The 25,838-nt window shown below is 35.3% G+C and overlaps 2 protein-coding genes across 2 annotated transcripts; both read left to right on the top strand.

The window, feature by feature from the left end:
- Positions 1-9,658: 9,658 nt before the first annotated feature.
- Positions 9,659-13,486, top strand: LOC146133082 (tudor domain-containing protein 7-like). The gene has a single exon (XM_083396452.1). The coding sequence runs from the start codon at positions 9,716-9,718 to the stop codon at positions 13,478-13,480; it is 3,765 nt and encodes a 1,254-aa protein (XP_083252578.1). The 5' UTR covers positions 9,659-9,715; the 3' UTR covers positions 13,481-13,486.
- Positions 13,487-13,877: 391 nt separating this feature from the next.
- On the top strand, positions 13,878-24,689 carry LOC146133081 (A-kinase anchor protein 17A-like). Its single transcript, XM_083396453.1, has 10 exons — positions 13,878-14,012; positions 16,741-16,853; positions 16,997-17,096; positions 19,203-19,355; positions 19,536-19,637; positions 19,786-19,956; positions 20,180-20,328; positions 22,151-22,358; positions 22,670-22,792; positions 23,816-24,689. The coding sequence occupies exons 1-10, from the start codon at positions 13,896-13,898 to the stop codon at positions 23,990-23,992; spliced, it is 1,413 nt and encodes a 470-aa protein (XP_083252579.1). The 5' UTR covers positions 13,878-13,895; the 3' UTR covers positions 23,993-24,689.
- The last annotated feature ends 1,149 nt before the right edge of the window (positions 24,690-25,838 follow it).

The following is a 25,838-nucleotide window of genomic DNA, read 5'->3' as shown; positions in this document are numbered from 1 at the left end:
TGGCAAAGGCGCTATATATCCATAACAAATTCGTATTCCCCGGACCAAATCATTCTCAAGCATAGGTTTAACAAAATGTAAGATTCCATCAAGATGGCCTCTTAAAACTATTACATATTATGATGTAGCCTACTCTGCGTCATTTGCTTGAGCCGCGTGTTATTGCCGATGATTTAAAAAATTAATTTATCATGTTACTAAAAAGCAATGTTACAAATAGCGTAGTATCCTGGCTTGAAATGGAGTCACATTCTTTAACCTGTGTGGAAGCAGCATTTAATCGGATGGGGTGTTATAAATTATCGCATTTGTCTGCGTGACTGCAAAACATCTAATTGTTCGCCTTCGCAAACTAAAATTGACTGTGAAACATCTAATTGTTCGTCTTCGCAAACTAAAATTGCAAATAATGTGTGCTTACTTAAAATGAAACGACTAAATACCCAACGGCTAAGCACGTCAAACATATTTTACGTAACGAAAACCAGTGACATATATCAATAGGAAACCACTCATTAACGTAAAACCCTAAGTTGTAGCAGCCATTGTTCGCATTGCGTGATATTCAGCAAACACGTAATCCCTGTACCATACTGCGTTCAACGTAAGTAAAATCTAGTTTGAAACTGAAAATTGGTTATGATTAAAACCGCCGCATTAAATGCGTACTTCAAGAAGTTCTTAAACCTTAAAGTAATTAATTTTAATTAAGGCAATATATACCTATTCCACGCAGGTAATTGCTATTAAAGTTTTTTTAAACAATGCAACAAAGTATGTAGCCAAAAAGCAATTTTGAAAGAAACAAATTCAATTCTTCGTCTTGTGTGATTAAATTGCTATCTTTACACAGTTTTTTTATACAATGCAATAAAGTATGTAACCAAAAAGCAATTTTAAAACTACTCACAAACGTAAAACCTTTAAGCAGATACGTAATCCCTGTACCATATTGCGTCCAACGTAAGTAAAACCTCGTTTAAAACTGAAAACTGTTTGCTGTTAAAACCGCCGCATTAAATGCGAAAATTTTGCGAACTCTGCCTAATTTTGCGCGGTAACAGACTTCAAAAAGTTTTTAAACATATAAGTCTGAAGTTGGAAACATTAAAACTTATTTCCATTAAGGCAATCAGTATGTTATGACTTTAATTTGATTTGTAATGCTGAAACCTGCGACATTTATCGATCCAGAATTACTGACAAACGTTAAACTTTAAGTTGTAACTGTAGTGTTTACAAACTATACAGTATTACTTGATTTCTATGTAAACAGTGTATCACGTGACTGTATTGACCACACCCAGTATGATTATGTATCACGTATCAATAGCGAAAGCAATTAAGTAAACCACCTTGTGTTATGTCTAGTCTTTGACACAGAACTAGGCAGCGGAACACTATAACTGGCGACGAGGATAAAAAAAAAAAAAAATAAACACCCGAAAGTTGAGGAAGAGACAGACGAAAGCAGAACCAAACAACATGGCTGCACAGTTACTGTCTGACAGTTTGCCTCCGTTTGACGTCACTGATTATTCAACAGTTGGTACACGTTGGACGAAATGGGTGAAACGCCTTGAAAATCTATTTGTGGTAAGAGAAATCACAAGTAACAAGAAGAAACGAGCTTGTTTGCTACATTATGCAGGAGCAGAAGTATTTGACATTTTTGAAACTTTACCTGACAATGGTGACAGTGAACAGTATGACGAAGCTCTGCAAGCTCTTAACAAGTACTTTATACCAAAGAAACACGTAGACTATGAGATATTCAAGTTTCGTGAAACTAAACAAGAAGATGATGAAAACATAAATCAATTTTATTCACGTCTTCGACAACTTTCTGTTGATTGCGATTTTACAGATCGTGACAAAGAAATTAAAAGTCAGATCATCAGCAAGTGCAAAAACAATAAGTTGAGAATACGAGCACTTGAGAAAAAGGATATCAATCTATCACAATTGCTTGATATAGCATTTGCTATGGAGTCATCTGAAGCTCAAGCATCAAACATTGCCAATCGAGTAAAGTCGGAACCAACAAACGAAGAAAAAGTTTTCCGAGTCAAGCAGAAAAGATATCAAAAAGAGAGGAAAACAGCCAAGATAGAAGACTCAAGATACAAAAGATGCTACTTTTGTGCAGGAAAATATCCACATGAACATGGACGAAAGTCTTGTCCAGCATTTGGAAAAAAATGTTTTAAGTGTGGAAAGTATAATCATTTTCCGCAATGCTGTTTATCGAACAAAAAGAACCATGTAAGAAATACAGAAAACACCTCTGGTTCAGAGTACAGTGATGAAGAATCACAATGTATATCCATGTGCACGGTGAAAAGCATAAATCATAAAACGCCTCACATGACTCTGAAAGTGAATGATCAAGAAATTCCTTTCGTAGTTGATTCTGGTGCTTCCGTAAACATAATCGATGAAAGAGCACTCAGAAAATTAAAAGATTGCAAAGTAAAGGACACTACAACAGTTATACATGCCTATGGATCAAATAAACCATTGCCGATAATGGGAAAGATATTTGCTGAAGTAAAAACACCAGCATACAAAATCAAAACAAGATTATTTGTGGTAAAAGGTGGACATGGCTGTTTGCTGAGTTACAAAACATCAAAAAAGCTACACTTGCTAGAAATTGCAAACACCATAGTAAAGGCTGCTGACGAAAATATCCTTGAAACATACGCTGACCGATTTGATGGAATTGGCAGACTAAAAGGATATAAAGCAAAGCTGCACATTGACAAATCAGTGCAACCAGTCGCACAGCCTCACAGGAGAATACCTTTTCATGTCAGAGACAAAGTAAAGAAAGAATTAGAATATCTTGAAAAGCATGACATTATTGAAAAGATCAAAGGTCCTACTCCATGGATTTCTCCAATAGTAACCCCACCAAAACCAAACAGTCCAGAAGAAGTTCGCATTTGTGTTGACATGAGACAAGCCAATAGAGCTATACACAGAGAAAGACACATCTGTCCGACACTTGATGATATGATTCACAGTTTAAACGGAGCTACAGTATTCTCCAAGTTGGATCCAAACAAAGGATATCATCAAATTGAATTGGATGAAAACAGTAGGTACATCACAACTTTTTCTACACATGATGGCCTCTATAGATACAAACGCCTAAATTTTGGAGTTTGCTCAGCTGCTGAATTATTTCAGAAAATCATACAACAGCTGATAGAAGGCATACCAGGCGCATTAAATGTAAGCGACGACATTATTATATTTGGTAAAACAAAAGCTGAACATGATAAGAGTCTCACTGCCGTACTTGATATTGCAACATCAGCTATACCAACAGCATTAACAAAAGCTGAAATTCAAAAATCCTCACAAAATGATGAATTACTTCAAAAAGGAATTTATTTAACAAAAAACAACAAGTGGAAAACAAATCTAGATTTTCCCAACCTGAAACCTTTCTGGCTCATTAGAAATGAATTGTCAGTAACGGAAGATAATTTACTGTTAAAAGGCTCAAAAATTATTATTCCTAAAGAACTACAGAAAAGGGTAATAACATTAGCCCATGAAGGACATCAAGGAATTGTAAAAACCAAGAAACTGCTCAGAGAACATATTTGGTTTCCTGGAATTGACAAAACAGTGGAAGCAGCAATAAAAGATTGTATTTACTGCCAAGCTGCTACAGTAACTAATAATTATGAACCACTGCAAATGTCTGAATTACCGAAAAGTCCATGGAAAGAACTCAGCTTAGATTTCTGCGGTCCATTTCCCACCGGAGAATATCTATTTGTACTAATAGATGACTACTCAAGATACCCAATTGTTGAAATTATCAAATCAACAAAAGCAACAACAGTAATTCCAGTATTGGAAAAAACCTTTTCATGCTTTGGAATACCAGACATCCTGAAAACAGATAATGGTCCTCCATTCAACGGTAGTGAATTCAAGAAATTTGCAAAACAACTTGGATTTCATCATCGTAAAATTACTCCGCATTGGCCGAAGGCAAATGCTGAAGCAGAAAGATTCATGAAAACCCTCAATAAAGCAGTGAGAATCATGAATGCTGAAACTAACTCATGGAAAAGTAGATTACATCAATTTCTAAGAAATTACAGAGCAACACCACATTCTACTACACAAGTGAGCCCTGCTGAACTACTATTTGGAAGAAAAATCAAAATCACATTTCCACAAATCGATGAGATGAAAGAAGATTCCCAGCTTCGCCTCACAGATAAGCATGCAAAATCAAAAATGAAGAAATATGCTGACAGCAAAGCGCATGCAAAAGAATCACATTTTCAAATTGGTGATACAGTGTTGTTAAAAGAAAAAAAGGAAGGCAAATTAATGCTTCCATATAATCCACAACCATTTAAAATCACACACATTAAAGGCACAATGGTCACAGTACAAAACACACACAAAACTGTAACAAGAAATTCATCATTCTTTAAGAAAATAAACAAAACATCACAACATGATGTACACACAGATGATGATCACCTGTATTTTCCATATGACCATGATAACACAACACAATGTGAAGAGAACGGTGCAAATGATTGTATTGGAAATGACCCTGTTTGTCGTTATCCTACTCGCAATCGTAGACCCCCTCAATATCTGAGAGATGGTACTTTTATTTGAGTTGTACAGTTTGTATTTCATATGCTTGTATATTGCAGTATTTCATTACCTATGCTGTAGAGTGCTATTCTTCACATTTCCTACTTCAAACATTCTTTTCTACTTTTATAAGAAGCCAGTGTACTAATGCCAAACAAACTGTGTTATCCTGCCAATTTTATTAAATTACCTCTTAGTATCTGTACGTACTGAACAATGCCATTGTGTTACCCTAAAGTGAATTGCCATTGTGTATTATGTTAAACAACCTTGCAATTTAACATCTATAACTTAGGGAGGAATGTAGTGTTTACAAACTATACAGTATTACTTGATTTCTATGTAAACAGTGTATCACGTGACTGTATTGACCACACCCAGTATGATTATGTATCACGTATCAATAGCGAAAGCAATTAAGTAAACCACCTTGTGTTATGTCTAGTCTTTGACACAGAACTAGGCAGCGGAACACTATAGTAACAGCATTTATTTAGACTTGCGTAATATTCAAGCAAATAATACCGGCACCAAACTGCGTCATACGTCAAAAAAAATTTACTCACCACACACAAAAAAGAAGCTAGCCCCAGCAACCTTACCCCCAGAAAAATATTTCTTAACAGCCGCTGAAAAATAGTTAATTTATGTTAAAGGCAGCTTGGCAGCCTTACCAACAGTATTACATAGTTTTGAGAAAGGATAAAATGGCCAACTCAAAAGTTTTTACATTTTATAAATTTTGTTTGTAAATCTCAAATTAAAAATCCGGGACAAATGGGTTAACCGGCCGGGACACCGGGACAAGGCCTTAAAACCGGGACTCTCCCGGCTAAACCGGGACGTATGGCAAGCCTACGTATAAAGTAAGGTATATTGTGTTAATGTAATAGAAAGTGTGATTAAATATGGAGGAGGGGCGCCAATTTTATAGTTTGCCCCTGGGCGCAAAAAAACCTGGCTACGCCTCTGGCCTATAAGCCCTAATGCATCACGTAGGCCTATTCTTTTATATTAAAAGTTTTGCCAATTTAAGCCAAACCAACGCAGTTATTTCGCGCCACGCGCGATTAGACTTTAGATATGGCGAACCACTGACCCGCGAGTCACGAAGTGACCCACCACACATTTTTAGTGACTCACGTGTCTGTCTAGAAATACCGAAATGTTATCAATCATTTTCAGGAGAGAATAATGTAAAAAAACAATTCTTGGTTAGATAGCACGTATCTATAGGCTATCGTTCAAATCAGGGCTGCCTAATCTGTGGGTTGTGCAAAAGTGTCTTATGGGTGATGAGTAGGCCTGCATTTACTGCACTTCAACAAATGCGTGCAGAAAAGCAGACAACTAAAAGCATCGCTGTAAAACGTAACGAGTGGCGATCCTTTAGGAAAAATTAAGAGCTCGCAGACTAAAAATTCTGAAAAACCTAGATAAAACATGCTAAAAAGCTTTCTTCTTAACTTCTGCAATCCCATAAAAATACTGAAGCATATATTAACTATTTAGGTTCTTACTATTCGTGAGAATCCGAATTCGAAAATCGTCCAAAAACCTTAAAATAGCCCAGGCGATAACACTTAAAACGACGCAGTTGCTAAGTTTCGCGTAAAACTAGATACAGTTAAATATATGACCCACTTGTGCATTTTGTAAGTCGTGTTTGTGACCCGCGCGATGAAAAGGTTCGCCATCAGTGTTCCCTCTTAAGCCTTCTAAGGAGATGCATTTTGCACACTTACACCATTCTTGAATTAAAAGTCAAATATCTTCACTTTTTTTCCACAACAGTTTGACCGTTTATTAGCATCAGCCATTTTTCGTTGATGTTTGTAGCTAAAAGCAAGTAAACAAATCAAGTCCACCATGAGGATTGTGACGTAACGAATTACTTTGGCTAATCAATTTTCATCATCTAGCTGCCTGTGTTAGTTTTTATCTCGTGTAGAATTAATTAGTTAAATCAGATTGCGGTTGCACATACAAGTTTCTTGAAAATATTTGTTGCATGACGTCACGCGTTGTGACGTCATCTATACAAGTTTTACGACTCACTTTCATACAAAAACATTGATCTTCTGAGGGCCCCTATAAACTCAGCCTTAACATATTCTTGCGCACTAAAAAAGATATATTTTGGGAGCTCAAAGCTGTGTGGCTGGAATAAAGTTACTTCGAAAATCTGCGCGACTATAAATTTGTGCTGCGGTAAATAAATTACTACCACAACCCTAATGAGATTAGCCTATCAGAACGATAAATAGTCCTAATTTTACCTGCTGTGTCCGACGGTTTGTAAATCATTAGGACAGCAAGTTTTCTGTCCTAATTTGGCCGAATTAAATTTGGAACATTGAATAAAGTAAAACCACGGGCTTACCAGGCCTACAAACTTTATTTATGCCCACTTTAACCACGTAAATCCAAAAATTGTTCGCGCTTAGCGCGATTTGATGCGTATTTTTACAGTAATTCTGTGCAGCACAAAAACGTCAGGTCTAGGGCGCTCAAATTAAAATTTAGGCCAACTTACAATAAAATATGTGTTAGGTTTACAATAGGTTACAGGCAAAGTATTTCTACCTTTTAGTGATATCATAAATTTTTACGTACGTGACCTTTTCCAAAACAAATACAGATTTCCGGTAATAAAATTGTGGTGTTGCGGTTTTGGCAAAAGGAATTCGAATTTACAGAAAGCTTTATTGTTGCACTGCTGTTAACGACTAACCGTTTTGTAAATTTGTAAGGAATTTTGGCAGCTCACTAAGAGCAGTTCCTTTACACCAACAAGCATCTGGCCACCCTGAGCCTATAATCTCAGCCAAAACCTAGACTGCAGTTTTGCGCGGTTGATCGACTCTTCGCGGTTGAACGCATTTTGCGGCACGAAATGCTCGCCAAAAGCTTGAATAAGAATTAAAAAAACAAAAAAAACAAGTAAGTACATTAAAACAAAATGCAACTGTCCCAATCTTTGGGTTCGAGTGGCTACAGTATTATTATTATATTTATTCTTACATATTTATGCCTCTCAACTTGAACTTTAAAAACTCGTTCCGTTACTGTAATTAATGTGGTAGGATTCTAGACCCGCGCCCAGAACTTTTTATTTATTTATTTTTGTTGTGACATTGCTGGACAAAACGGGAGCTGGTCTAGAATCCTACCACAGTGTTGTAACACTTATTAAATCAATGCACAATAGTGGGCTTAGGGTGCGGGTTTGGGTGTTGGTGGGTTAAGTATTAATATAATTATTATTTCTTGACCCAACCAAACGCTAACTCGCACCCTAGTCCCTAACATAAATAATGTGCGTTAATTTAGCAATTAAATAGTTGAACTTATTCGGCCCTAATACATCAATGTGTGACATATCAATGAAAAATTATTTTATTGGGCTTTGTCCCCATAAAATAATATTAAACAATTTCGCATCATTTGGGTTACGGTGCGAGCTAACTTTTTTGGTTGGGTCTTTTAAGTATTACTAAATTAACTAGATAATTTGGCAGAAATTGTCCAAGTCCCAAAGTGCTGTCAACAATAAGAAAAGGTGAAAAATTATAGGGCACCTTTATGCTAAAAAACTTGCATGGTATATTGCAAAATATGCTATACAATTGAAGAATATTTAAAAAAACAAACATTTGCGTTTACATAGTTAAAGTTGGCAAAAAATAGTTTGGTGGAAACTCACAAGTCACAACAGCAAAACAAAAAGGGAAAAAATTGCAGCAATGTGTGGCCAGGTGATTTCAATTTGTCTTTCCATAGTTAAAGTTGGCAAAAAATAGTATTGGGGAAACTCAAAACAGCAAAATAAAAAGGGAAAAAAATGTAGCAATGTTTGCCCAGGTGATTTGATTGCTGCCCTAATCAAAGATAAATCTTAATCTTTTTATTTCATCACTGGCCCATAAAATCCTCTTGTGCCATATTTGGCTGCGGGCCTGTAGTGGGAGTTGGACCAACTCGCTAAGCCAAGATAAAAACTCTTACCCTACCAACTTTTAAAATACAGTATGATGAATATACGGCTATCACATTGCCACCAATTACAAGTAAACTATTAAAAAGTTGCTTGCAGCACACTAACAAATAGTTCTGCAGTATTCACTTGGTCTCATATTTCAGCCCAAAGATTTCCAGCATATAGGGCCACAAAATATTTGCCTATATTTTCGGGGCACACATCGTAGGCTACATGAGTGATAAGCAGCATAAGCAGTTTATCGCGAACTGTTTAACAGCCAAACAATTTAAACTCATTTGCTTGGTTTGAAAATATGTGTGAAAATTATTATTGACCAAACAATGTTCACACAGATAAAAAAGTGGTGAACTGTATGTGGATTATGTCCAATGCACGTCAAAAAATAACTGAAGCTTGACATAAAATAAATAAAAATTTTTTCAAAAACACGTAAGGTTATTCAAAAAAATTTAATACTAAAATATTTCATGACTAAAAGGCACATTTGGGCAGAGGCCCACAGTTTGCCGACCACATCCTTATGTAGTTAAATCGGTCAGGCATTTGCAAACCAGCCCCCTTTGTCCATAGGTCTGTTATCTGTATATGATACCCTTTTTTTTATGGGCCGAAATTTAAACTTCAATACAGAAGTCCATATTCACTTGCTTTGTTAAACTCTCGAAGCGACGAAGCCACTTGGCACCATGCTGCGTGTGTTATCGTCACTGGGGAAATAGCCGTGCATGCGACTTCCCTTTTAGAAAAAGGCTTCTCTTTGTATAAAAACTTATTGCTCTTACAACACAACATATTTTGCTGTCGCAAATGGCAGCGTACACCTCTTTGTTAGTACCTGTTGTGCATGTTGCTCCAACCAACTTATCAAAACCAGGCCTAAACAAATAAAAAAGGGCCGCAGAAAGCAAAATGCTAAATTTGAATGCATTTTTAGCGACAATGTTAAGCTCTTCATAACATGGCTTCATACAAAATTAAATCTTTAATTTTTGTCTGTTTTTGCTTTTAGATTAATGCAAAGTTTTTGCTGATGATAGAACTGACTAATATTTGATCTCTGAGTAGTACATAATGGATGAAACAACAAAGAAAAAACTTGATTCTTTGAAAAAGAATTTAAGATCGGTTCTACTGAGCTCAAAAGGTGGCGTTGCAGCAGGCAAACTTCAAGGAGAGTATCGTGCCTTGGTTGGTAGTTTTATTCCCCACAAACAGTTTGGGGCAAATTCCTTGGAAGAGTTTATTCATTCCATACCTGATGTTGTCCAAATACGCAAAAACCAAGAAAATGTCTTGACCTACTTTGCTGTGGCTGATCAATCTACACAACATATTAAAGCTATGATTTCCAAACAAAAGTCAACCAAAAAGTCCTGCAGCTTTCAGCGGAACAGTTTTTATTCTCCTCGCAAGTATTACGGAACAGCACATACAAACTATAACAAATTCAGGGTTTTTACTCCATGTTACAAGGGTATGATCTCTTCACCGTTCCAAAATTTCAATGTTAATGTTAATAATAGCCATAGCAGAATAGTAACATATCAAAAGGCCCGCAAAATAACAAAATTGATCTTATCTGAAGGAAAACCAAGCAAAAAGTCAATACCAAAGGAATTTTCTGACACACGAAAGGTAGTCTTTAAAACAGATAATGCGGGTGTGTGGCCTAACTGCAGTAACATTCCTCCAAGATTTGTTGACAAACAACCGGCTATCTCAGTTACGAAAAATCTACCTCCTACAATTTCTGTGAATATTGATGAAGATCTATATGCTAATCCACTCTCCTCAATAGAAAATACTGATCAATCTGATAATAAAAAAGGTCACAAAGTAGAAAAAATAATTGACCAAAAGCAAAGAACTAATTCTTCATACATTTCAAATGAGGTGCAAAAAAATCTTAGAAAACTGTTAGCAGTAAACCCACAAGGCATTTTTGCCAATGGCCTTGTAGAGTTGTACAAGGAAACATTTGACCTTGTTTTAAATGATAATATATTAAAACAAGTCATTGGTGGAGAGTGTGGGGACTTTATCCAAATTAACACCCAAGGCTTTGGCTCTATGAAAAAGCACATTCTTACCTTGTATGAACACAACACTTCCCAACAAAATCAAAAATCAAAATATCTAACTCCAAGTCCACAAAAGGTACATTTGAATAAGTTTAGCATTTCATCTCGTGAACCATTATCTCCTGGGAAACAGTATAAAGTGAAAGTAGTTTTTGTATTTGGATGTGATGACATTTCTGTACACTTTCAGGAAGATGCAGTAGATTTTGCACAGATGACAAAGATGATCAAAGAACATCGCAAGAAGATAGACACGACTCCAAAAATCGGGTCTTTTGTTGCAACATCAGAAGGGCATAGAGCTAAAGTTATGTCTTGCAATGGGATCAGTTGTGAAGTTTTGGACATTGACTTTGGTAATCTTCATTCTGAGCTAATGGCTGACCTCTACTATCTTGAACAAAGGGCAGCAAACTACACTCTGTTTAAAGTTTCCTGCTCCTTGCACAGACCATCTGACAAAGGACTGTTATGGCTGAAAGAGACAAAGCACAACTTTGAAATGCGATATTTTGAGGAACATCTTGATATGAAAGTTGTTTCAATGTCTACCATACATTCCCTTGATGAATCCACGGCTCAAAAATACTCAGTTTTGTTTTACCAAAACACATTTAATGTGAACTGCAGGTTGCTTAATGAGGAACGAGAACTCTCTATCAGTAAGCAGGTTATACAAAGTGACCCATGGAAAGATCAACCTACACAGCTCGCAACATTACCCAGTGAAGAGTTTTGTGAATTTTTTGTATTTAATGTTTCATGCGCTACAGACGTGGAAGTTTGTGTTCTTGGTAATGGTTATTCTGATGATCTAGTGAAGTTGGAAGAACAAATGTTTGAACACTATGTTAAGAAACATGACCGTACATCCTTACCACAGCCACCTCCTCTTGGTTGTATTTATGCTGTACTGTCTGAAAATACTTGTGTGAGAGGCAGATTATTGGCCATTGAGGAAAATCAAGGAATGGTTTACCTTATTGACAATGGTGAGCAGGTTTCAGTAGGTTTGTCAGACCTGCGAATTCTTGAAAAAAAATTTTGCAACCTACCAATTCAGTCAATTAGTGTTGCTTTGGCTGGACTTGATCACAGCATTCTTGCCACTCATTCTGACATATTACAGAAACTTCATGAACTTGTTTGCAACAAGCCCTGTGTAGGTCGTATTGTAAAGAGATCAAATCCAGAAAGCAAATCATCTTTAGACTATGTTGAATTGATTAAAACTAATGGAGATAGTGATGTTAATGTTAATCAATTGTGTGCTCAAGTGGTGATGACTGAAAACCGACTTCCTGCAGAGCCTGAAACAGTGTCTGTCATTTTATCACATTTTGATGATGTTAATGAACTAGTATATGTGCAAATCAAAGGCGACTGTCTAACCAAACTTCAGTCCTGCTTACACATGGCACAATCATCAATTAAGAAACAGCGTATAACACCAGCAATGTTGGCCACTGATTTATATCCTGGTAAAACTTGTTTGGCCATTATTGGAGACCAGATATATCGTGCCAAGATTGAAACCATTGATGGTGCCAAACCAAGATGTATATCTGTATTTCTGATCGACGTAGGAAGAAGTGCTAACATAACTAGAGGTTGTTTGTTAAAAATGACTCCTGAAGAGTTGCTGTTTATTCCACCACAGGCAATATGTTGCCAGTTGTCACCTGTTTTTCAGAAAGAAAACTTTTTTGGATGTAAAGAAGATTGTCAATTCCTCAAGCTGAATGATATAGATGATATATATTCTCAAAAATTTGAATTACTTGTAATTAAGTTGTCAGTATGTGAAGAGCCAAATGTTGTATCACTATGTATGACTGGGGATGGAGGAGCAAACATATGTATTATCCCTAATAACAAAGAGGACCAACTTGCACAAACTATCACGGGTGAGCTACCTCCGCCACTGGCAACATCAAGACAGCTTGGAAGTACATCATGCTCAGATGAAAATACTCTTGATTTAACTAATGAACAAGATAAGGACAGCTACTGTGAACTCAGTGATGCTTCCTCTTATGACAAACTTATTAAAAAATATAAATCCTATGTAAAAGACAACAAATTAAAGGGTCTGAATGATAACACTCTAAACGGACACAAGCTTTATTACAAAGATGGATGCACAATGCCAGGGGTCTTAATACCAGTAATAATTGATGATTCACTTTCCCCTAATTACATACAGATGTTGCCTCTTTCAAGTATTTCTCAGCGTGAAAAACTACTTGTTTCAATGAGTATCCATTATGAACAACTCTTCAAAATGGAAGAAAAGATTAATCCTATACAAGGCTGTATGTATGCCCTAAAATATGACTTCGATAAAGTTGGGCGCAATGCCTGGTACAGGGTAACTGTTCAAAGTAAAAGTCAAATTAGTAACATTGCCAGTGTATATTTTGTGGACTATGGCCATTGTGATGTGATAAGAGGATTCAGTTTGTTTCGGAAGCTTCATCATCAGTTTGACAACATTCATCCGATGAGCATGACAGCTCGACTTGCTGGTATCAAATCAGTTGAAACTGAGTGGTCAAAAATGGTTTGTGATAGATTCTGCAGCTTTATTAAAGGGATGTGCTACTATGCTCATGTGTTAAAAGTGACTGTGGATGAAGCTTTATTTGATCGCACTGTTTATCATGTTTGCCTTTGTGATACATCGTCTAACAGAGATGCTTGGATCGATGAATTGCTGGTGGATCAATGGAAATGTGCTGACTATGTTGCATAAGTTGTTTTTGTTACAAAAAACTTTGTTTTTCTATCGAAATAATGCCAATTTTGATGCAGTTTTGTGTCTTGAAAATTGTAATGTGTGCTAAAGTTTATTTTTTATTTTTGAAACTGTGTTTAAATTTCACTAGTGCAGTGTTAAATGTGATATAATGTTTGGGTGTTTACAAAACACTTAGTTTATCCAGTGTTTCTTATGTTATTTTCTGTAGGTATTGTTTTTATTAACTCACTGACACAAGTTTTGATACAACACTGTTTTGTTTATCTTCACTTTCCTTTTTCTGCCACTATGTCAATTCTTGCATTATTTAAGTGCCATTTCTTTAGTTTCAGTTTTGTTTTATTGTCTGTTAAGTTCTTGTTTTGTTCTTTCAGATAACTTATTAGAGAAGAGTCATTTTACAGTAAACATGAATACTTCTCTCATAAGTGACATGTCTGATGCTGTTCCAATGTGTGAGCAAATCAATCTGTATCTGAAGCCAGTTGCAAAGCTAAACATTTGCGTATCTCTCCCAAAGTTAAAGGTGTGTATAGTTTTAAGTTGGCAAGTTTTATGCCAAAAAATCCTTTACCAAAAGTAGACATCAATTAGGGTTTTGTAATTTCTTACCTTTGGCATCTACCACCGATTTAAGTTTTGCAATAAAAAAAGGTAACTAAAAAAAACATACATGGGGCATGATGGGGGCAACTAACAGGAATGCCAGGTACAGAGATTTCCTTAAAGGGCGATTTTTCTTAACTTCAGATCCCCACTTGCAAATCCCTACATGCCAGTTAAACTTTCTAGAAATATTGGGAGTATTATGAGTAGCTAAAAATATTATCTATTGTGGGTAGCTAAGAGTATTATGGGTAACTTATAGGGAAAAAGTACAAACCTTCGATAGGTGTGAAAACATTAGGCGTTATAAAACACACACTTTAACTATTACTTCCAAGGGGTCGGGTTATTAATGGTTTACAGTAATATCTTAAAGACTGTTATGCATTAAAACTAAAACGATTGGATCATTAAAAGAAAAATTGCTGATGCAGCACTACATTCCTACATTTAAAGCAAGCACTATAAAAGTTTCGCCAAAATGACAGGTCTTTATCTAAACTTGCTACTCACGTATGTGCAAATAGGCGCAACAATGTGCAGTAATACAAAAAAATTGTAGCGGTTCCAAACACCTGTTATTAACGGCCGAATTGGGTTTCAATTCAATTTGGATTTGAATCTAAGGTTCCAATATTCTACTTCAAACATCCATAGTTATTAGGTGGTGTCAGCGATAAGTAAAGACAAGTAATCAGGTTTTTCATGCCAGGTACAATGTTGCTGGTGTAACATTACAGCATGGGTCGGCAACCTTTTGTATGCAATGTGCCAGTTTAGGAATAATTTCAAAATATTAACAACTCGTGTGCCAAACATTTTTCTATGCTTGGTTTTGCACTTGCAAACAGCGATCCGGAGTCTGTTAGAAACAACCTGAGTCCGACTACTGCCAAAGTACAACTTCATCAAGGTCAGAGTCCTACTTAGACTCTAAATCCTGTAATTCACCGATTTACGTAACTAAAATCAGCAATCCACTCATATGGGTCATGGAAATTTGCCACCATCTGCTATTCTACCGTAACAATTTACAGTTAGTTACCTTATCATTTTTAAATTTTGGTACAGCACATGCGCACATGTCAAACTTGGGTAGTTTTACCTAAAGTCTTACTCGAATCCGACCTAGAAGACAGTAGTGTTAATTATCAGTTTCGCTTTTAGCTTGGTTTCTCAGTCGCACAAAAACATGTGTTCTTACTTTTAATGTATAATGCCCTCCTTAACGTAGTCACGAATTTAAGGGCATTTTGATATAATGCAAACGGTCGTAAGCAACAAGTTTAACGCCCACAAAAAATAATGTTAAATACAATAGTTAAGACACTAATTTGTGACACAAACTGGAAATGTGTGCAACTATTTTGTTAGCGCTAATGTTGGTGATGCAATAATAATGTTATTGATGTAGATGTGGTGTAATGGTTGCACTTTCTTGAGGTGATATAACATGCGCGTTAAATTAATTGACGTGCCCTGTAAAATTATCTTGCATGCTACTTTTGGCACACATGCCAGGGGTTGCCGACCCCTGCATTACAGCAATCACATTTTAGGTTTTGTGATAATCATTTACTGGGATTTCAATGAGGGGTGTTAGGACTCCTAGACAGTAGACATGTATTTATATTCGGATTCACTTACAACCAAAAACTGGTATGCATTGCTTTTTTCACTTGTTGTCCTTGATATTAGCAGTTACATGGGTGTTGTTGCTCTTGGCAGCCCTAGGTGTAGCGAACTTAACATATGTGACTTCTAATATGTGCCTTAATGACAACCAAGATAAGTTATTGCAACAGTTTAACTAAATTTTGTTTTTTTATTTATAAGACAAACTCACATAATACCGAAACAAAATTTTATGTTTTACGTTTTCATTGGCCCATTTATCTGTTGCAACTTTATTAGTCTGGAAAACTCTTGCTGTATAATGCATACTTTAAAAGTAACAGTGAAAGTACCCAGGCTATGAAACACATTTATTAGAGAAGGGAGCATAAGTTTAGATAATGATGTAAAGGGGTCTGCCTAAAAAATTGAAACAACCACTGCTACACAAATAAGTAATTAGAGCCTGAATTAGAATAATATATATGCCATAGTAAAACCAATTTCATACAAAACATCACCAACAGAAAATCCTGAAACATTTGACAAAATAAACATTATAAATATTTTCTAATATTGATAACTGACCCATCTATTTAAGATTACCCATATATATTTGTTATGTGATCTATTTTATAACATTAAAATATTAAAATGCATTTTAGATAAAAGTATATCACTTTAAAATACCAGATATATAAATGAAGATTTTGATTGTAAGTTATAATCCTGATCGTGTAAAATTTACTTTCAAACCACTCTTTCCTCGTAATTGTACTTTTAAACAACCTTTCCCTTATAAGCTTTGTGTATCAAAAGATACCATGTTTTATTTAGAGGCATGTTTATTTGAGCTAAAAATCTTCTACTATGCTGCTACTCTATTTTTAATTGGTAAAACTCTATTCTTAGTGGGTTATTAAATTTTCAGAGTGATTAGGGAATGACATTGTATTATAGCTTGCTATGTTTAACCCAGGTTTTGCAGTGTTTCCTTAAAATTTTGGTATTCATAATGTTATTTTTTATCTAAGATTGCTGGACAGACTATATCAAATTGGGAAGTTATGGAGAAACTTAAAGCTATGTGTTCACCTCATCAATTTACTTTACTAAGAGTTTCAAAGAGTACGCTTGATTTTGTGAGGTAAGGTTTGTGTGTTTTTTTTGTTGTATATTGAATAAAATATTAGTTAATTTATAATAAAAAAAATATCAAACTGTTGATTTTAGTGGTGTTTTGGCTTAAACACCTTAATTATTACTTATGTAAGTGCTGTTGTATTTCAGATTTGAGGGAGAAGTTGAAAATAAGACCTTGTTACCAACATTTCTCACGATGCTTGAAGGAAAGAATTTAAAATTGTCTGGATTTCCTGTTCCACTTAAGGTGAACTGCCCCGGAAAATAACTTATGTCATATATGTTAATGAGTTGTTTTACACCAGGCATGTCAGTTTATTAATTAGTAAGATGTTTTAATTAGAAAAAATACAATTTAGTCTGTTAATGCTGCCAAGGCAGTGTTTAGTATTTTCCATTTTAATGTATGCAATAATTTTCTGTTGTCAAACAAAATGTATGAGCCGTCAAGTTGTAGCCTCTAAATCAGATTATATGCAACTTGTACCACTGCAAAATATAATACATATATGTAGAATAATACACTATAATTAAACATAATTTGTTACGGATAAATAAATGAAGTCCTTCATTAGATCTAGAACAGTGGTCGGCAAACTTTTTTCGTTGCGTCCCAAATACTCTTTTCGGAGCTTTTGAAGGCCCACTGAATAAAACCACTACAAAAACAGTGTCAGGATATATATATATGTTTTAAGTTGGATGCATTGGAATGATTTCACAAACTTAGAAACACTTGTTTTTCTCAAACGAACTGGTGCGCAAAATGAGGATATAAAAATAAAAAAAAATAAAAAAATTGAGTTGATTTTTTTGTTTTAAAATATGGTTAAATGATACTCACGATAAAGTTGCCATATTGCAAAGTTGAATAGAAAATTATATTTAACTAGATATATTTTGGTAGAAATTGCATTTTGCAGGGAGTCTTAGTTCACACAGCGCTAGCCTAGGCTGTTGACACCAAGAAAGGTGAAATGCTACACGCGAAAAATTTTGCATTTACATAGAATTAAAGCTGGCAAAAAATATAGTTTGACAGGCAATCTCAGGGCTACATTTGGAAAGTGGGCCTGAACCACGCTAAGACAATATAAAAATTGTTAGCCACACCAACTTTTAAAACAGTGCAATGAATGTACGACTAACATGCAGTCCACAACTACATGATAGCACTAAACTATTCAAAAGTAACTCGTGGCCCACTAAAAATGGCTCTGCGGCCCACAGTTTGCCTACCACTGATCTAGAACAACAACCATGTGGGTGTCAATCTTGCACTTGCATTAGCGAGCTAGCATGTGCAAAATCCCAACCCTGGTTACAGATAAGCTGTTTTTGTGCAAACTTGTGTGCAATTTAATTTAAAAAAAGTGTTACACATGAGGCACATAACAGAGATTCTTGAAATAACAGCATTTGCTCAAAATTACTTTATTTATGGTCCGGTTTAATAGAATTTTTTTGCCAAGATTATATGTTACATAGCGCAACATACCATTGTGTGCATAGCACTTTTGGACTGAACAGATTTGACACAAACACAAACATAGCATGGAGAAGCATGGCCTGGTACCCCTGGGATCCACCAAAAGGGATTCACCCATGCAAATGTCATACTTGGCTATTTGGCTGGAATTACAACTATTATGATCGCTTTAAGTTAATATAACAGAACATAATGCTGCCAAATACATAAAACTGCAAACTCACAATAATTTTATGATCGAAATTGAGTACTTTTTAAAATAATCTACATTCTATATGCTTAGAACTGCCTATTTTTCTTTTTAATATTTTGCCAGCATACTGGCATAGACTTTTTTTCGCACAGGATCCTATTTTTTAGTCCAGTAATAAAATTAAAAAAACACACTATGTTACATTTGCTCCCTTTTTATTTAGCTGCTGTAAGTGCCCCTAAACTTTATATGTTGTTAACTTTAACAATGTAAACGCAATATCTTGCTCTTCATGCAAATATTCTTAAAGTTTTTGAGTATGTTTTGCATTATGGAATGCCAATGTTTTTAGCTTACGTACCCAGTGCGTTTCATTTTTATATAATGCCTTTGCCGTTGCATTGTGTTGCTATTGGCTATTGTAATTTGTATTAGCTTATCCAACTTTTAAAACAAGGTAAACACATGTAGTATGTTTATGCAATCGCTTATTTAATGGACAAAAGCTATTAGGCAAAGTTGAATGCTTAAAACCATTCCTTGTTTAATGGTTGGGTTTAGTAATTTTGAAATTTTTATTGTTAGTCTCACAAGATACAATCAAAACATTTAGTCAAACAAGATGTTGTTTTTTTACATTTTTTTGAAATCCTTACATGTTCAATTCACAGATATCGTGTGGTGAAAGCAAAGTTTCTTTTCCAACCAAACATGACTGGGATTCCTTTTTCCGAGATTCAACAGAGTTTGATGAAACAAAGCCTGGTGAAAGGCCTGACACTATCCATTTTACAAATGTACCATGCAAGTTTTTCACAGACAAGGTAAATTATTTGACATGGTGACCCAAGATTTGTTTAAATAATCCGTATAGAACAACACTTATTTTTTGCTTAGTACTTTAGCAAAATATACTTTAAAGTCTTTAATGCATTATGTTAAGCTCTTTACAATTACCTAACTGTTAAATTTAAATGTTAAAAGTTCATTCCCTGCTTTTGTAGAAAACCCAAACCGTGAGTGAGAGTCTTATTAAGCTTGCCTTTCTTGCCTATGGGGAAATAAGAAATTTGGATATACCTATGCTTGACCCCTACAGATCTGATGTAAGAAATTTTTGTGTTTTGTTGTTTCATTTTTCTGTTTTGTTATTTAAAGGTAATTAGATTGTAGTTAGTTAATTATATTGCACTACACAGTTTTGTTGTTTGTGTTTTTTGCACAGTTACAAAGCATAAAATATACTTTTAACAGCCAGCTGCAGGAAACAATTTCCAGACGTTTAGCTTTGGTTCACGTCTAAATTTTGAGATCTATGTGCAGTACATGGAGTACATTGGATTTGCAAAGTGTATGGATGCTTTCAAAGGAAAAAAATTGGTTGCAAAGGAAACTGACGGAAAAGCAGTTGCAGCAACTATAAAGGTACTCTTCATGACAGGCCTTATAAGTCTCTTCTATTCCATGTCATTTTTGGTATTTTGGAGTGCTTTCGTATTTAGATATTTTTTTCTCTATAAATTTAAAGTTATGTAAACTTACTATATTATTAGTATGAATAAATGATAGCAGTTCAAGTTGTAGATATAAAATGCAGATTTGTTTTTTTTAATTATGAATAAATGCATTTTAAATTTGTCGTTAAAAGGTTGACTTTGACCGTACGAAACACCTGAGTGCAGAAAGTATCCTACATCGCCAGCTGGAAAAGCAAAAGATCGAGAAACTCCAAAAAGCTAGAGAAGATGAGAAGCGCAGGGAGAAGGAGGCCAAAGAAAATAAAATAAAAGAAGAGAGGTGGGTTCCAGTAGGGTACAATATAATATATATTTTGGGGGGACTTTGGTCGGTCGGTTAGTTTAACCACGCAAAAGGGGAGTATAGTTGCAAAGTATCGCATTTGTGGCAATCTTTGCATACAGAAATTTAAGGTGACTGCTAAATACTCTGCTTTAACCTGCAAATGGCCGGGTATTTGTATATTTGTAGCGCAAAATATAAAACTTATTAGATTAACGAGAGATATATCTTTTTTTAATAGTTCTAAGTAACCGAAATAACTAAATCAGTGTTTCCGTGATTTATGTTTCATAGCCTCCCATTGAACGCTATAAGTTTTCACCTTGCCCCCACCAAAAATTTAAATTTATCAAAAAATCGTCAAAAATATCCTTTTTTTACGGATCATTGCTTTTTAACGTATAATAAACAAAACGTTCAAGTTGTCCTTATTTACACATATTTAAATGGCTACGTAGACCACATTAAAAATTAGCGCAAAATTTGATAAAATATGTGTTGTAACTAAATATAAAGGGCTAAAAGATTCCCTCAAAGCAGGATAAACATTAAAGGACCATATTAAAATAATGAAATAATGTATTTCTGTAGTAGCTAAGTTAGTCAAAAAGTAGCTTGGCATGACATGGCTTTTTCATCTTTTCCTGATTGGCCGCACAAAAACGTTCTCATTTTGAAAAAAAATTAAGCCAGTCGTGTGCAACCCATGCACCATTTTTTATCACTTTTAATTCAGGTGAACCGCCACATAATAAACGAGCAATATCGAACAAACATACTAGGTGTGCATTGACTTCTGTGATGTTCTGGTTATGAATTATAGTAAATTATTGCCCAGGGTAACCGTTCCTTGCTTACTTCTTAAATTTTTGTCTATTGGGTTTATTTAGTGTTAATTTGTTTTTTAAGCAGTTTTTTCACAATTAGGACCCTTTAGCCGAAAAGTGAAAAATTGTTATTCAACATTCATTCTTTTCTAACACATTTGACCGGGCTATAAAAACGATATAGCGTAGTAACTGAGGACCGATCAATCTTTAAAAAAAGTGAATTGCAGGTTACAGAGTGACTGGCAGTCAAGTATATTATTTCAGTTGGAGGTTGAAACTAGAATGATTGTAAATTTAAGACATGCGCTTGTTTTTGCGACAGACCGAACATGAATTAGATCAGGGGTCGGCCACCTCTTTTACAATACAAACTGGGATTGATGCGAGACACAATAAGCAACCTGAATTTATATCATTATAAACGGATAAAGACGCGGTCCAATTTTACAACAAGGGAATCTTTTTTTAAATTTGCCATTTAGCAGAGGCAGTTATATATGGCTGTATATGGAAACTGAAACCATTTTGATCTCACAACAGTCATTTGGTAAAAATGATAACACACGGAATAACGTATGTAAATTAAAGTTAATAAAATAATCAGTGGCGATTGCTGAATTTCGTGGTGTAAAAGATATAAAAACATTACAGCAAGCTAGTAGTATGTTTTTGGTCTGTGTCACTGAGATGCTCGTTTAAAGTTTCTTCTTTGGCAATAAGTTTATGCAAGCTATGCTTGCCAAAAATTATAGCGCCCTACAAATTATGCTTTTCGCACCTACAAGGTGGTGAGTACGTTGCTGTGTATTTGGTTATTAAGCTTTATCATCAACCCAGACCTAAATCTAACGACCTATATTCCGACGCAAAATATTCTGAAGTGGGTAGTCAACACTACAAAGGCGCTAACGTTGCCCGCCTGTGGTGGGTGCTACTGATGATTTGCATAGTATTACTGAAATGTGCCTAGATCCATCGCTTCTTTGTAGGGAGAAAGTGCTCCAACAAAATCGAGAACAAGAAGAGCGTAGGAGAAACAGGGAGGAAAAACGCAGTCGTAAAAGGGAAGAGAAAAAGGAGAAAGAAGCGGCAACTCGCTTGGCGATTCGGATCGCTATGGAGGAACGAAAACTACTACTTGCACAACGAAAATTAGAATCAATTCGCCTTTTAAGCGACCTTTTGGATCGTGTTAAGGTAAAAAGATTCTAAAAGTCTACTTTATTTGTAAGGTCTTCTATCTTTTCTTATTTTTCTTATTATTGGGTTTTACATTTTTGTGTTAATAATGACTTTTAACGTGTTAATTGAATATAAAAAGGAACTTGATGTTGATTTTGTTTGTTAAAGTTTTACCGATAAAAAATGTTCTGGGATGTAATCAAAGTCGGTCATTTAATTGGATATTGCAAGAAATATGTTTAGATATCATGTTCTTAAAAAATGTATCAACAATGCATCATAAACGACCTTGGAACCATTCTAGTCCTTTATTCGCATGTTTTTAGAATGAAGCTCAACAGGCTGAAGTGGAAAGACTTGAAAAAGAACTTGTAAAAAAAGCCGAAGATGAAAGGAGGAAACAAGAAGAAGAAATAAGGAAAAAACGACTAAATGAAGAAAAAAAGAAGGTTTTTAATGGGTGCTATATAATAGTACCAAAACAAATTGTAAATCTTAAGTTGCGAAAACGATGTAATATTCTAATATTTACGTTCATATATATATAAACGTTTAACCAGTAGAATGCGCCTTTGTGTTTTTTTTTGGCTGTCCGTCGACATGTGCCACGTATTGCGCTGTTATCATAGACAGTAGTTTGGCATAAAAAAACATTTAAGCATCTGCAGAGTTGCTATACGTCACACACTGGTGGTTTAAGAACAGGATAAATAACATACCTCGTGAAATCCAAATATTTTGCGATATTAAAAAAATGTATGAACGCTTGGCGAACAATTCATCTCTTTTTGTTCATGCACGTGGTCGATTGAGAAAATAACCCTTTTTCGTTCATTGTATGCTATTTCCAACTTGGTATCGAATTTGGAAATTCGTACTTATGTCTACGGTTTTACAAGATCACTAAATGATTTATTGTTAGAAACGTGGTCCGAAATAAATTTCCACTTCACTACACAGATAGCTAGAGACATAGTCCTGGCAACACGACGTATACTAAAAAACAAATAAATTCAGACTTGTCTCTTTTGCAATACAATCTGGGATTGATCCGGGAGACTATAAGGATTGGTGCGGGAGACGGCCATGAATTTATGTCATATAAACTGGGATAGACTCGAGCGTACACGGTCTAATTTTAATACGAGGAAATATTTTAGCAATAAATGGCATAAAATTTGCCATTTATCAGAGGCAAAGGCTGTATATGGAAACTGAAACCATTTTGATCTCACAACAGTCATTTGGTAATATAATGACACACGGAATGATGTGTGTAAAAATTTATAATTGCGAATGCTGAATTTCGTGGTGTGAAAGGTATAAAAACATTACAGAAAGCTACTTTGTTTCCTGTCTTTTAAATACTAACGAAACACCCGAGGGGATAATGGCGGTGATAAATCATTTTAATTGCGCTATTAAATCATTTTAATTGCGTTATTAAAAGTTAACCCAAAACTATTTTCTAGGAAAAATTGAAAAAAAAGGAACTCGAAATGAAATCGCGACTTCTCAAGAGGAAGCTCGACGAAGATTATAAGAAGGGCGAGAAAAGAAGAAAAAACGCCATGAAGCAACTAAAAAGCGAAAAGCGGCATTTATCTTCAGCCATAGTTCGAGCTTCCGAGTCCTTGTCTCCGAGATGACACCTGCATTTTTGTGTGGGCGTTAAGAGAAAAGAATTCGCGTTTTAATGTGGCGTTAAGAGAGAAAGGAGACAAGTGGTGCGAGAACTATATACACTTTAACCGAATAGTTGTATTTAGTTAGCAGCGGAAATTTCCCTTAGGAAAATACCTGAAAAATTGTCCAAGGTTGTCAATGGAATGTATAGTTGGGAATGTTTTAAATGCTTTTACCCACGTTAAAACCTAGTATACCATTAGTTAGTTAGTACCAAATTAAAATCTAACGTCACCCGTTAAAAAAACAACAACACTGGATTTGCCACTCGACCGTCTGCAATCTCATAGATTATATCTGTAAAATGTCGGATATACTATATTTGTACTTATAACACTACGGTTACGTTCAGAAATTGTTACTATGACTATATTTTCAGATCGTGGATTTCTTTTTGTTTAATAAATTATTATGTTCTTATCTTTTTATTACAAAAAATGGCAAATTAATGATTAAATAGCACGCTTTTGGAAATTATTTAACTTTTCTGTTACTCTGCCTTAACCCTTTGGCGTAAGCTAGGGCCTAATTTCCAAATACACTAACAGTTTGAGAACTTATTAACGGATTGATATAATTTATCCATCGAAGGTCTGGTTTAAATAGTTAATCTTTTGGGTCGAGTGCAAGCCTTCCCCTTTAATAGTGGGTGTTCCAAAAAAGTAAACCCATTACTTCGATTCGATTACACGTGGAACCTGCACATTTTCTGTGCTCTCATATAATAACAATCGAGGTATAAAAGTTTGCGGTCCTTCGGTAAATCTAAAATTACCTAAACACATGTCCAAAATAACATCAATTTTCGTATCCGACTTGGAATCGACGAGAAAAGCTATACAACGCCCTCGCACGTACTTCACTTTTTATTCATAAAATTTCCTGCCTAAAGGCCAATTTTAATTTACCGACAGTTTTAAGGATTATTTTGATAAGCTTTTTTTTAACAAGCCCCCAGATAGTATTCGGAGGCAAGTCCAAAGCCTCCTAAGTCACCCGCTAATCTTGTTCCATAATTTTTTTTGACGGGGGAGAGTCATGGTGAACAGGCTATAGCCAACCCCAACTTTTATGTAATAGTCGACTCCCTTGTGCGGCGTCTCGTATCCCTTAAACTGAAAGTTTACCAATTTAAACCAAATACAGGCAATTTTTTCGACTGGATTTTAGGAGTACGCCTAAAAATAGCAGGTGTTTTCAAGATTAATACTTGTTTTATGACGTAATTTAGTGACGCCATCCCGAAAGATTTCCATAGCCTCCTCAACAAAAAACTTGGATCCGCCCCTGAATGTTGCTATATTATGTACCGCGCAATTTTTATAACGCAAATTTGGCCCTTTACCTAAAAATGTTGGACCGTTCGACGCCTTGGATTTAAGACTAATGTTGTCAAACAAAATATTCCCGTACTAAAACATAAACACGGGAGTAGCTCATGCCCTAATACAGGCCCCCGAAGTCCCTCTTGGCACGCGCTTTGGAATTTCGTGAAACATCTCGTTAAATATGTTCTGTCCTACTTTAGCTTATTGCAGAGATGTCCAACTGTGCGTCGCGAGGCCCTGTTGCGTCGTTTTAATCTTCTAAGGGCGCTTCCGAAACGAACTGTTTATTAACTCTCAATATTATTTAACTCTCAGTGTTTCTCAACCTTTTATGGCTAGCGGCACTCCTCAGAAATAACAAATAGATTGCGGCACCCCTACATTTTCCTTAGGTAATTTAGGCTACTAGAATGTCACAATAAACGGAACTGGAACAACACACATCAACTCTACACAGTAGGAAGTTATAATTGGATTTCTT

This window comes from Ascidiella aspersa, chromosome 9, assembly GCF_963924565.1.
Source record: "Ascidiella aspersa chromosome 9, kaAscAspe10.2, whole genome shotgun sequence".
NCBI classification, from domain to species: Eukaryota; Metazoa; Chordata; class Ascidiacea; order Phlebobranchia; family Ascidiidae; genus Ascidiella; species Ascidiella aspersa.
The sequence above is the reverse complement of the archived record's forward strand: the minus strand, read 5'-3'. Positions and strand labels throughout refer to the sequence as shown.